The sequence below is a fragment of the Tamandua tetradactyla genome, chromosome 10 (assembly GCF_023851605.1).
Source record: "Tamandua tetradactyla isolate mTamTet1 chromosome 10, mTamTet1.pri, whole genome shotgun sequence".
Classification (NCBI taxonomy): Eukaryota; Metazoa; Chordata; class Mammalia; order Pilosa; family Myrmecophagidae; genus Tamandua; species Tamandua tetradactyla.
The window spans coordinates 93,865,232-93,878,984 of NC_135336.1; the positions used below are offsets into that span (position 1 = coordinate 93,865,232).

The following is a 13,753-nucleotide window of genomic DNA, read 5'->3' on the forward strand; positions in this document are numbered from 1 at the left end:
CTGGACCCACTGTGAGACAGACCTGAGCTAAAACTCCATTGATCACCTGGCCTCCATAAGCCCCCACTCTGACTGGTGGACCAGAGTGATGTTTTGGGTCCCCTGGAATTATTGTCACTTCTGAACCAGAATCTAATAATCCCAGAAATATCTGATCATTTTCTTTTCCCCAATGCACAGTTACCCTGGTAAAAAGCCGTTGGTCTCCTTGGGGAAGGCTTGGAGGAAGATTAACAGTATAAATTTGTGGCAGTGTAGCAGGGTTCTCCCCCAAAGGGACCTGGCCTCCCTTCATTCAAGGGGCTCTGGGTCTGTAAACTGTTTCAAGTCTGGGAATTGATTAAGGGGCTGTGACGCTGTGTTTTTGTAATTCAGGTTAGACTTCTGTTCACTTGACCTAGAACTCTTTTGTTTATACAGCTCCAACAAGAATTTAGTAGACTGCCCTTCTATTGTATTTCTAGGTACCCCATGATTTACTAGCCAATGCCACAAATCTCTGCGAGTCATATAATTTTGACGCCTGCTTTGTGTACGCTGTCTATTATAACAGCCACGTCTACCCTGTCTTTGGCGATTAAGTGCTGCCACCTGGCTTCTGCCAACTCAGGATCCCATCATCCCCATTGTGTTTAAGGATTCCAGCTCAGTGACAGCAGTTCCTACAGTAATATCTGACCTACAGAGAAATGCAACCACAGAACTCTTCAGGGATGATGGTGTTAGTCTCACAAATTTATTTCTCACTGTTCTGGTAAAAGGTGCATACTCCAGACATTCCTGGGGTGTAACAGCAGGCTTTGCATGATAAATCCACTCTAATGTTCCAATCTCTCTAAGCCTCTGGATCTCCTCATCTACATTATACCAGGGAAGTTCTGGCATTTCAACCTCAGGTAATGTTGGCCACCTTTTGATCCATGTTTCAACCAACCATCCAAACAAACTGTTAATGCCTTTTCTAACCCCTCGAGCTATAACACTGAATGCAGAATCTCTGCTTAGTGGGCCCATATCAATAAATTCAGCCTGATCCAGCCTTATATTCCTCCCACCATTATCCCACACTCTTAAAATCCATTGCCACACATATTCCCCTATTTCTGTCTATATAAATTAGAAAACTCACCCAGTTCTTTTGGAGTATAATATACCTGCTCATGTGTGATACTTTGTACTTCATCTTTAGGGACCTGTTGGGACTTAAGTCTAGTTATAGGTCTGGAAGAAATGAGGGGTCGTGGGGGTGGTTCATGAAAAGAATTAGAAATATCTTCCAATCCATTTGCTTCAGGGCCTTCATTTGCAGTTTCCTCTGGTGAAACAGGATTAATCACTGTAGGGCTAATCCCTTCAGGAGGAGGTTGGGTGGCCAACTCCTCAAGGCAGGCTGGAGATGGGGCAGTTATGTCCTCAGGGCAAACTATTACAGGGTTTCTAGAGAAGACTCAGCATGACCTAGGGTTTCAACCTCACCCCCAACATCATTATCTATCCATATGTCACCATCCCATTTTTCAGGGTCGCACTCCTTTCCAATCAATGCCCTCACTTTAATGGCAGACACCATGCAAGATTGAGATTTCAGTTTACTTTGTAAAGTTGCTACTCTAACAATAAGATTCTGAGTCTGATTTTCAGAGATCTCAAGTCTACGGCTACAGGAAATAAGATTTTCCTTCAGGATACTCATAGAAACATCTACATCTGTCAGACAGTACTTAAGCTTCTTGTTTGAAATCTAAAGCCCATCCCTTTCACTCCTTAATCTAACAACAATTAGCCAACATCTCTATACCTCTTATTTCCACAAAACTCTAAAGGTGTCAAAAACATTATCCCCCAGAGCCTGGCTTCGTACAAGAAAAGCATTAGGAGAATTGAGTGGTGATATTTTGACTATATCTTTGCCAACTCATTCCATGGATTGGGAGTGTCTCTCTGATTATGGGAATCAGAGTCCTTAGTGCCTTTGAGTCCAGTCAGAGTAGAAAACCATTCATAAAAACCCATTTTTAATATTCTGTTTCTTAAGAACCACTCCTGGTACCAAGATGTATTAGTTAGGGTTCTCTAGAGAAACAGAATCAACAGGGAACACTCGCAAATATAACATTTATAAAAGTGTCTCACGTGACCACAAGAATGCAGAGTCCAAACTCTGCAGGGCAGGCTGTAAAGCTGACAATTCCGATGGAGGGTCTGGACGAACTCCACAGGAGAGGCTCACCAGCCGAAACAGGAAGAGCCTGTCTCTTCTGAATCCTCCTTATAAGGCTTTCAGTGATTAGATTAAGCACCACTCATGGCAGAAGACATGCCCCTTTGGCTGATTACAAATGCAATCAGCTGTGGATGCAGCTGTCATGATCATGATTTAATTCTATGAAATGTTCTCATCACAAGACAAGCCAGCACTTGCCCAACCACCACTTGGCCAAGTTGACACATGAACCTGACCATGACAACACCTTACTGCAATGATTAGAATACAGGTGGGGCTCATGAATTTGCATTTTAATAAGGTTACCCACAAGCAGTATCACCTTAAGGGATGGAGGATTTGGATATTAGCCTTGCTACTCAGGCAGATGGTATTTACTATGATTTCTGTCACAAAGCACAGGAATTCTGTCTGTAGTCATTTAAAAGGCCTCATATTCAGAACATGATGTACATTATAACGTAAAATTAAATGTAATAATTACATATTTCAAAGACTATGAATTAAATTTTACAGTTATAGTGTCTCTCTTTAAAAAAACAGCTTTATTGAGATTATTGAATTGTATGGTAATTAACATACCATACAATTCACCCATTTAGAGTGGACAATTAAGCAGCTTTCAGTATGTGCCCAGGGCTGTGCAACTATCACCCCAAAAGAAAACCCTGCACCCACTACCAATCACCCCCACATTTCTCCATCTCCCCTAGTCCCATACCTCAACTTATCCACTTGATTGCAGATATTCTTGACATGTTAAGAATATTTATTGCCTATTCTTGACATATCATATAAACGGATTCATTCAATATGTGGTTATCTGTGACTGACTTCTTTCACTTAGCTTAATGATCTTTTTCCCCCAAGGACCCCAGTGAGGGGGTATAAGGTCTAATGGATGTTCTTCATTATCATATTCATCTATATAGACTCTCACTATGTGCAGTTTCCTATCAAAAGTCCATCTCTATTGAGACCATTTATTGTTACATGTTCAAAGACCCCACCCTGGGATTTCCTATCCCAACACTTCAATAAGTAGGCAGAACCTCCATGCACTGAAAGGTTTGGAGGTGTCTCCCCAAGACCAACGATGACCTGACAAGATCAATGATGACCTGAGGGTCACCATGTACCTCGTGATGTGAGAGACTGCTAGTGAGAGCCACTTGGGGTAAATGGAGGCTCAGAAATCTGAGGACTTGGGCTTTGTACCTCACTCTGGAGACAGAACACAACTACCGAATGACTTGGTTCCCAAAATACTGAATTCAGGTGAGACTATCTAGTCCCTGACAATTTGTGAGGAAGGCCTTGTGAGCCAGAGCTCAGCCCAGGAGTCAGCATCCCCTCCAGCTGCCTGCTTTGGCTTCCTGGGCAAGGAGTCATGGCAGGAGGGAGGATCCAGTTTCTGTCCTAAACACAATGCTGCACTGTCCAGCCACATATCAGTACATCATGCCTTTGGTTTCTTTTATGGGTGAGGGCAAGGAAAGCAGGAACCTGTCATCCCCAGTGGCATGCTCTGCACAGACTCATTCCCCATGATCTGGCAACACTGGTATTGTTAAGGGATGGCTACTGGGCAAGTGAGAAGGAGAACTAGCCAGTTTCTGGGCATTGTCTTGGTTATGATGCTGGGGCAGGGAAGTCCCCCTCTCCCCCAACCCCCAGGTCTGGGCAGGGAGAGTCAGATTGCTAGCTATATGCCCTTGAATTTGTCAAGAACCAGTTTTCGTCACCTTGGTTTGGACATAGTTGCCTTAGAGAATTGTATCAAGTGTATGGATCTTCTCTCCAGAAAAATGCAGTCAGAAAATGGTATGAATACTCTTGGTTGCCCATGGTGCCCAAGAAGACTATGCAAGCTTTCTGGGAAAGTGGTTTGCACACATGTCTGCTTCAGATTCTCCTGGGATGCATGTTAAAACTAGAGATTACCAACCTCCACAGAAGACTCCCCCCAAAACTTCTTAAGGGCTTGTGCCCACACAACTACAATTTTAAATATGCTTCCCAGCATACTGGTGAATCCAGGGCACCCTGCATTAGGATATATAAAGTGTTGTCCCATGGGGCTCCGTGTCACTTTTCCAGCCCTGTCAAGACTCATGATGGGATAGAGCAGCTGATGTAGGATTGAGGTGAAGATGAGGAGGAGGACAATGGGAGGGAAAGGCTTTCAAGTTAGTGGACAGAGTAAGAAAGAAACATATTCTGGACCAGGTGTGGTGGGTGGTTCTTTTGTCCCAAGGCTGGTACTACCATGGCCAGGTGAGATGGTGTCCAGGCCCAAGGAGGAACTCAGGGGGCAACACTGCTCCTTAGTGACAACACAGTACCCAAATGGCCATGGGAGGGCCCTCTGTGACTATCTGAGATCCCAGTGATGCATGCAACTGATTGAGGTCCTACTGGGAAAAGATGTTGGTTGGACAGGAATATTACCTGAAGGGCGTGCCCTGGCTTGGTGTGTCCATGAAGTGTCCTATTATCCAGCAGGAAAAGGCAGCACCCATCATCACTCTGGCTGAAACGAGCAAAAGTTCAGTTTGGAGATGGATCAACAAAAGGAGGGGTGGTTTGGGTCTCTTCACTCAGGTGGCACAGATGATGTGAGGTGCCCAATCCATGATTATAGATGGCCAAAGACTGAATTTGAGGTGGAGTTTTGTCCATTTGTGGTAACTCTGACAAGCACCAAGCCCAGATGAAATTGAGTTTTAAAATAAAATTTCCCAAAGTGTCTAAGTGTCTTGGAGTGGCGGGTGGATGTATGAGGCAGAGGGGAGTTGCCTTCATGCTACTATCATTGGTTCTTCATTCATTAATGAAATGAGGGCTTAGACCAATTCTAATGTTCCTCTCCTTTGGCTGAGTGGCATGAGAGCAGTGACAAATATCCCAAAGTTCTGATCCCAAGGAGTCTGCAGTCCTGGAGTTAATCCATTACTTTTCCAAAAAAATAGGACTTCTTAAGAGGTTCACTGGGAATGGGGACTTTTGAACTGCAGGTGCAGGACCTGTTGGGTGGAGGAGAAGGCTCCGTAGGTGCCCAGGAAGATGATATAGGACAAGTTGCTGTCCTGGAACTATATGCTGCACTAGCTTCTCTTGCCTGCCTGTCTTGATGGGCTGCACGTTGCAGGTCTCAGCCTTGCTTAGGGCCACTTGTATTCAAACTCTCTGTCTTGCTGAGCCCCTCTTAGGGTCTCGATCAGTCCTCAAATTGTTCCTTTGATAAATGCTGAGATTTCTGCTTGGTGAGTATAAAATAATTGCCTGAAGAATTCATTGTGTAGAAAACATTGACCTTGCCAGGGTTCTTCAGCTCCATTGAGATTAGGTCGCTGCAGCTCTCCAAAATCACATGGCTGTAGATTCCTCTGAACAGGATCCAGTTGCTCCCATTGGGTGGTGCTGCTCCCAGGCTCCAGCCATCTCCCGGTCTCTTTGGTGGTTCATGAGCTCTTATTCTAGTGCCTGTTCTCTGGTTTTGTCAGGATCAGGCTGCCATTGGAGCCTAACATGGTGCCAGCCAGCCTCAGTGGTATGGCAGGTGCTGTAGAACCTCCTGCAGGCACTGCCATCTTCAGGCTGCTTTGAAGCATGTATCAGAACTTTCTTTCTTTTATGGCTGAATATTCCACTGCATGGATATGTTACATTTTTTAGTTGATGGGCATTTGGGTTGTTTCCCCTTAAGAATTAATTTTTAAATGTTAAACAGCAATTGGTTGAGGGGGAAACAAAGAGAGAGAGGGGGGGAGGGGGAAGAGGTAGGTAGGTAAGTAGGTAAGGAGGGAAAGAGGCGGGGGGGGGAGAGAGAGAGAGAGAGAGAGAGAGAGAGAGAGAGAGAGAGGAGAGAATGAATCAAAATGATCTGCCACAGCCAACAACAAATCTTACCAGAAAGAAAAGTACAAGCACAGACTGAGGATACCTTCCATTTCAGGAAGGAAAATTACCTACTTTAGCAACTGCATGAAATGCAAATCAACATTAAATACTGGAGTAGCAGTTTGGACAAAGATCCACTACAGATTGTGGAAAACTCAGTAATCCATTCTTCCTTCTTGAGATTTAAGAAACACAAAAAATAAAAATGAAAGATAACAGAAAGGAGACAACCAGAAAAAGGGCCCAACTGAATGAACCGGAAAATAAGCACATGCTAGAAACAGACCAAGCCACGATCCCCTCCCCCACCATTATTTTATTTTTTAAAAATTTTTGTATTGTGAAGCATAAAACATATATAAAAAAAAAAGCAATGAATTTCAAAGCACACCGCAACAAGTGGTTACAGAACAGATTTCGGAGTTTCACGTGTTCTTTTACGGTGGTTGGCAAGAATGACGTCAGTTGGGGGTCAGGTAAACTTTGATAAAATAGCAATATCTGGCTGGAACTTGCTTAGGTGTCACCTCCAGAATAGCCTCTCAACTCCTTCCCCCCCATTTTAAAAAATGTTAGTACATAAAAATAACAAGCCACTAGTTAAAGCCATGAGGGGGAGAATATTAACCAAAGTTGCTCTCGAAACAGACACCTTCTCAACAAGAAAATCCTTAGGCCTGCAAGGTTCAATCCCAGAGATCAACATGCACCCGTTTTGGAAAATCAGCTTGCACACCGACACATGCACACATATGCACACTAATGAATCATGAAAAACTGGAAATTCCCATTAGTGAAAGAAAGTGAAGTTATTATTTAAAAAAAAAATCCAAATGATCGGCTTACAAAACAACCAAAATGATCACAAAATCAGAGAGGCAGGTGTTTGTGTGTGTGAACAAACAAACAAATAATTAAAACTAAACAAAAAATAGCAATTTTTGCCTCCAGTTAAAGAAAGGTTGTCTTATTCTGGAATAAATATAAGATTGACATGCCCTGTGGAGGAACACCTGAGGCTATGTCTTTTTGTGGTGGAAGAGGCAAAATTTATGTATTAGAATAAGAAGAGGTAAAAAAGCAGCTCAGGGAGACTGATAAAATCTTGGCTTTTAAAAAGCCAAGGAAAACTGCCAGCATAACATGAACTTTTACTTTTTCTTAATCTGGTATTTTATTAATCTTCCTGGATTACTTGCAGCTACATCTGTCTCCTGAGCTATGGAGTTGCACCTTTCTCATATGGGGGTTGCTTGCCCCTTGCTGTATCTGGGGCTTCCACCACTGTGTGAGAGGCAGTTTCACCACTCTCTATGATAGCTAAAAAGGCCATATTCCTGTTGTCCCTGAGCCCTGGCCATGGGTGACCTAAATTTGGCCACTTGGATTATCCCATGTGGGACTTTAAGTCTGGATTATTGAGCCAAAGAGACAGGGTGGTCAGAGTGCAGCTGCAGATCCAGTTGTCCTCTGGAGTGGGTCAGCAGAGCCTGGATGTTGCTTGCCACACACATATGCAACCCTGGGCATGATTTTGGCCATGGCTCTGGTTGCTGACCCTTTCCCCACCTGTGCGTTGAATCTGTTCTCCAATGTTGTCATGCTATGTTGAGTCACCCGATGGCTTCCAGTGCATTCCTATTCTGGGAAGTTAACTGGATTTGCTTTCTATTGCTTGTTTCTATCGAGTGCCCTGGTCAGGGGTTCTTTTATTTTTTTTAACATAATTTTATTGAGATCTATTAACACACCATACAATCAGTCCAAAGTATACAATCAGTGGTTCACAGTATCACCACACAGTTGTGCATTCATCCCCAAGATAATTTAACATTTGCATACTCTGGAAAAATAAAAAAACAAAACCCCAAATATCCTATACCCCTCCCTCTTATTGGCCACTAGAATGGCACTTTACCCAATTTTAAGACTTACGGTAGAGTTGGTTAACTAAGACAGTGTAGTGTTGCCAGATATATATAGCAGTGGAACAAAACAAAACATCCAGAAGTAGATCCATACGAACATTGGCAACTGACTGCCCTGCCTCCCCCCACAATATAGTCCTACAATCATTATCAAAGATCAAGGCTACTGGATTACAACTCAACAACTATTAGTATTTCCTTCTGGCTATTCTAAAACACAAGATACTAAAAAGAAATATCTATAGAATTAGTCATTAGTCACAGTCACTTGTTAAATCTTAATTTGTTATACTTCCTCCCTCTCATCTGGTCTTTCTCTCAATCTTCAGGGATATCTGGGTAATGAGCACTTTAACTTGTTTGTGGAAAGGGGTGTTGACCTTATGGTGCAGAGGAATGACACTGGTTGATGTTCTTGGAGAGACTGGCACCTCTAGGTTTCAGAGCTTATCTGGCGTAGGATCAATCTGCAGGCCTTAACCTCTGCTGTGCCGTACTCTTTTAGCAGCCTGAAGTCACCTAAAACCCCTTCTCAGAATAAAGCTTCTGAAATGTATAACATAAAATATATAAACTATAGAATAAATACATTATATTGAAAAATCTTCAGAAATTGTAGTATATATGCTTTTTCATTCATGTGTTGAATAAGTTTTAGCAATAGGTGTGTTTACAATTATAATTTTCAGGTATGATGAGCATAAATGGAATTCTGAGCCATGTTCTACAAATGTAAAGTGATATAAGAATATTTATTATTTCTTTTGGCTGCATGTGCTTCCCAATACCAGGATGATTCAATTGTCTACACAATTGAATCAAGCGCAAAAATTCAAAAGTTAGTAAAAATCTACATTTTTTTCCTTACCCTAGTTCACCAGCCCCTGAATTCTTTTATTGTAGTAACATATATAGAATTCAAAATTTTCCATTTTAATTATTTTCAAGTGTATAATTTAGTGGTATTATTTGCATTTAGTGTATCATCCATCCATTACCTAAACTTTTTCATCCACCTAGAACAGAATTTCTGCACCCTCTATTTAATAACTCTATACTCATCCCCTTCCAGGCCTAGTAACCTGTACTCTACTTTTTGTCTCTACGAATTTGCTTATTCTAGGTATTTCCTATCAGTGAGATCATACAATATTTGTCCTTTTGGTCTGGCTTAACATGCAAGATTAAGATACAGCATCTCCTACCTAAGGATTGACCTCACCCCTGTCCCCCTCCTCTGGCATCCCTCTCCATAACTCCCTGGAAGTAGGCAGTTTTGGCTGCTATAATCTTGAATGCGGCCTGCCCCGGGCACATCTCATTTTTAGAAGCACATACCCAGATGCCTTCCCAAAGTTGAATGCAAGGCCCTGTCCTTTGGCCACCTTTGTTCCCCAGCTCTGATATACCTGACGTAGTTGCCATAGGTATGGATATACAACTTCTGCCATCTTGCTGTCCGTTGTGAGGTAGCTGCAATACTTTGGACTGATCACCCTGGTGCTTGATGTCTCTTTCTTAGAATGGCAACCGGAGCCATGGTAGTCCCAGCTGGGTCCTCCCTTAATTCTTTTGGGGTATGTCCTGCTGGTGGTTCACCAGGAGGCACCAAAGGTTCATCCATGTTGTAGCATGTATCAGAACTACCCCTTGAATTTTTAACCTCATGCTTGTACACAGAACTCTAAGGCTAAACCTTCTGCAAGGAGAAAGTTATAGTATTCACATTTTCTTTATTTAAAACTTTTAATACTGAAAAATTTCAAAGCTACAGAAAAGTTGCAATAATACAAAGAACGTTCATGGACTTTCACCCTAGATCTTCTAGTTGTTAACATTTTGCCAACATTTGCTTTATTTTTCCACGTGTATATTTACATATATATAAAATGTAAGCATATATATATATTTTCTGTATCATTTGAAAGTAAGTTGCAGACATCATGATCCTTTACCCCTAATTACCTCAGCATTTATCTTCCAAGAACATTTTCTTAAACAATTCAGATACCAAATTCAGGAAATTTAATATCAATTTAACATTAATATCAAGATTAGCTAGTATAAAGGTGATGTTCAAATTCTTCCAACTGATACAAGAATGTCCCTTCTAGAATTCTGATTTAGGACCAAATCTAGGATCATGCATTCATTAGATGTTATGTCTCCTTTAATCTGCAAGTTCCTCAGCCTTATTCTGGGTTTTATAACACTGACATGTTCAAAGACTACAAGCCAGTATTTCTCATTATACACTTTTAAGAGAGTCATTTACAGAATTTAACTTTGAACAAGTCTCTCCTTTGACCACTCTAAAGGAAATGAATTAAAGACAACTTTTGAGTTCACTAGTGTTCTAGTTTGCTAGCTGCCACAACGCAACAGAGACGGATTATCTTTTAATAAAAGGGGATTTATTTCGTTAGTTCTTCAGAGGAAAGGCAGCTAACTTTCAACTGAGGTTCTTTCTTACATGGGAAGGCACAGGGTGATATCTGCTGGCCTTCTTTCCAGGACTCTGGGCTCCAACAACTTTCCCCGGGGTGATTTCTTTCTGCATCTCCAAAGGCCTGGGCTGAGAGTGCTGAGATGAGGTATGCTGAGCTGCTTGGGCTGTGCTATGTCAAGTCTCTCATTTAAGCACCAGCCAATTAAATCAAACATCATTCATGCAGCAGGCATGCCTCCTAGCCAACTACAGATGTAATCACCAATAGTTGAGGTTCACGTACCATTGGCTCAAGTCCACAGCAACAGAACTAGGCACCTTCACCTAGCCAAGTTGACACCTGAATCTAACTACCACAACTAGTCTCTCCCCACCCCACCCTGCAAATTAAAAACCCTTGGCAGTTCAATTTCCCTTATTTTGTAGTGAGTCTTTCTTTTTTCTTTTTTAAATATTTTTACTGAAAAATATCCACATATATACAGCACAATATTATACAGTTAATGGCTCACAATATCACAAGTTGTGTATTCTTCACCAAGATCATTTTTAGAACATTTGCATCAGTCCAGAAAAAAGAAATAAAAAGAAAAAAAGAACTCATACATCCAATACTCCTTACCCTTCCCTCTCATTGACCCAGAGTATTTCAATCCACTCACTTTTTACCCATTATCTCCTCCCTATTATTTATTTATTTTCTTTAACTCATCTGTCCATACCCTAGGTAAAAGGAGCTTTAGACAGGGTTTTCATAATCAGAAAGTCACACTGTAAAAGCTATATAGTTATACAGTCTTCTTCAAGAATCAAGGCTACTGGAACACAGTTCCACAATTTGAGGAACTTCCATCTAGTCACTTCAATACACCATAAACTAAACAGGGCTATCTATAAGAATAACTTTCAGGATAGCCTCTTGACTGAAATCTCTCAGCCATTGAGACTTTATTTCTCTCTTTCCTCTTTTGGTCAAGAAAGATTTCTCAATCCCATGATGCCAGTTCCCAGATCATCCCTGGGAGTCAGGTCCGTTGCCAGGGAGGTTTATACCCCTGGGAGTCATGTTCAACATAGGGCCTTATATGTATATATATATATTTTTTCTGCATGGGAAGGCACTGGGAATCGAACCTTTTATGTTTTTTAACATACAGAATTTTATCCCATCATATTCAGGCCCATACTGTAGATAGATAATAGTTTCAGGCCCAAAACAACTTTAGTGGTCTTGCATAGGATCCAGGAATCAGGTTTGTTCTGGAGCTTCTACTATCCATGCAAGCTTGGAATCTTTTGTCTCAAGCTTGGCTAGGGAGAAGGAAACATTGATTACTAGTAAACTTAAAAATCACTGTGTTCATTTTATCTTTGGAAGTCCCCAGGGACATGGAGTCCTAAGGACGTTTCCTTCTCCCTAGCAAAGCTTGAGACATTAGGACTCCATCTCCCTGGGGACTTCCAAAGATAAAATGAGCACAGTGATTTTTAAGTTTACTAGTAATCAATGACAGAGGATTGAACAAAGGTATAAACAGACATGGAGAATTTATAAAACATACAGTTGGATGTTCTCAGTCCTAATCCTGTGTTGAGCCCCATCAGTCCTTTCCCCTTCTACTTGGAGCTCCTGAGCCCTGTTATTCATTAAACATGGTTTTATTGGGTTCCTCTGCCTGGCAGTGGGAATGGTGAACACCAGGGAGTGTAGACTGAAAACCACTTAGTGATACCCTCACATCAGACCTTCCTTTACTACTTCTAATCCACTGGTAGGGGGTAGTGACTAGTGAGAGGGAGAAGTGCCTTTGGGTCAGGTAGCTACTCCTTGAATGACTACTGTGGTAGCAGGGAAATGCAGTTTTAAGTTTGGTATCCTAGGGACAACACCATGTACATGTACTCAGATGAGTATCAGCACCAGTGCCTTATGTTTGGTACTCCTGGCCAGGAGAAGAACACCCTAGGTACTTATCAACATCCATGACCTGACCCCATTGACTTTTTAAAAAGTGAACTCATACCAAACTACCTAGAATCCCTTAAACATACCAGATTCTAAATCCTTAAAATCTGGGTAGATTGTCTTCCACTTGTCCTAGTGCTTCCCAAATGGTACCTAGGAGACACTTCCAATATCACATGTATCACCATTATGGATGTTATGCTCAGGATGAATTTGTTGGGAGGAACTGGGAAATAAAAGCTAACTTTTGAGTGCCTACTCTGTGCCAAGCATTGCTCTTATTTAGCACTTTACATGTACTCTCCAAGCAACTGTATGATAGGAATTCTTTATCATCCACACTTCAGTAGATGAGGAAACAGAGACAGAAGATATGTGTCTAAAGTCCTAGGTCTGAAGCTAGGAGTTACCAAATACTCCCTTCAGCCATTTGTGATTTATAAAAGTATGGATATTTAAAATCCTTGGAGTGACTGTGACTCTAAAATCTAGATAGTGGTATGTTTAATGATATCTTAAAGCACAAAGAACCTGCTTCAGAATGACACCAAGATGATGAAGATAACCTGAAAAGTTTCAATTCAAACCAGCAGATACACAATATGGGGAGAGACATTAGCTTATGAGACTTACAGAACTTGTAAAAGTGCAGGTGATATTGATCATAAAAGGAGGATAAAAAAGTAAGAATTTTGATATCACATTGACCAATAGTGAAAGGAATTCTGCATGACTAACTTGACTGTGAACAAGAAGGTCCTAAATAGGTAAAACCTGAAGGACCAAGACAAGATAAATGTATGTCTTAGGCATTGTTTCTGCTAGGTGGTACAGGCTATGAAGTTGACAGGTTTCTTAACCACTGCTGCTTGTGCTGTGCTAGTTAGTCCCTTTTTAAATGAATCTCTGTTCATAAAATTAATGGCCAAAGAGTTAAGGGTGAGGTCCTCTATTAGCAGTTTTTCTTTTGGGCTGTGTCCATGGTAAAAAGCCACTGTACAAATAGCTATAACTCTTTCAAATATGGCCCTATTTCTGAATTAAGTGGCATTATTCTTCTTTGATCCAACAGATCTTGCCATTTTCTCCAAGCCACACTGTTCCACTGGCCACCAGTTGCAGGGCTGCAGGAAATATTTTATGTTCTACTAATTTTACTCTTTCAGACAGAATCTCAACAGTGTCACCCCTCTTCACTGGAACAGCTTCTTGTAAAATAATTTGTCCAGCATCTACATCTTCCTGGAAAAGGAAGCAAATGTTTTAAACATTACCTTCTAGCC

At 41.4% G+C, this 13,753-nt stretch overlaps 1 protein-coding gene across 1 annotated transcript in view; it reads right to left on the reverse strand.

Annotated features, from left to right (window-relative positions):
• Positions 1-9,745: 9,745 nt before the first annotated feature.
• Positions 9,746-13,753, reverse strand: part of GART (phosphoribosylglycinamide formyltransferase, phosphoribosylglycinamide synthetase, phosphoribosylaminoimidazole synthetase) — a 41,969-nt gene continuing 37,961 nt past the window's right edge. The window contains 1 exon segment of the mRNA XM_077118897.1: positions 9,746-13,712. Within this exon segment, the coding sequence (XP_076975012.1) occupies positions 13,521-13,712 (192 nt within the window). The 3' untranslated portion in view covers positions 9,746-13,520.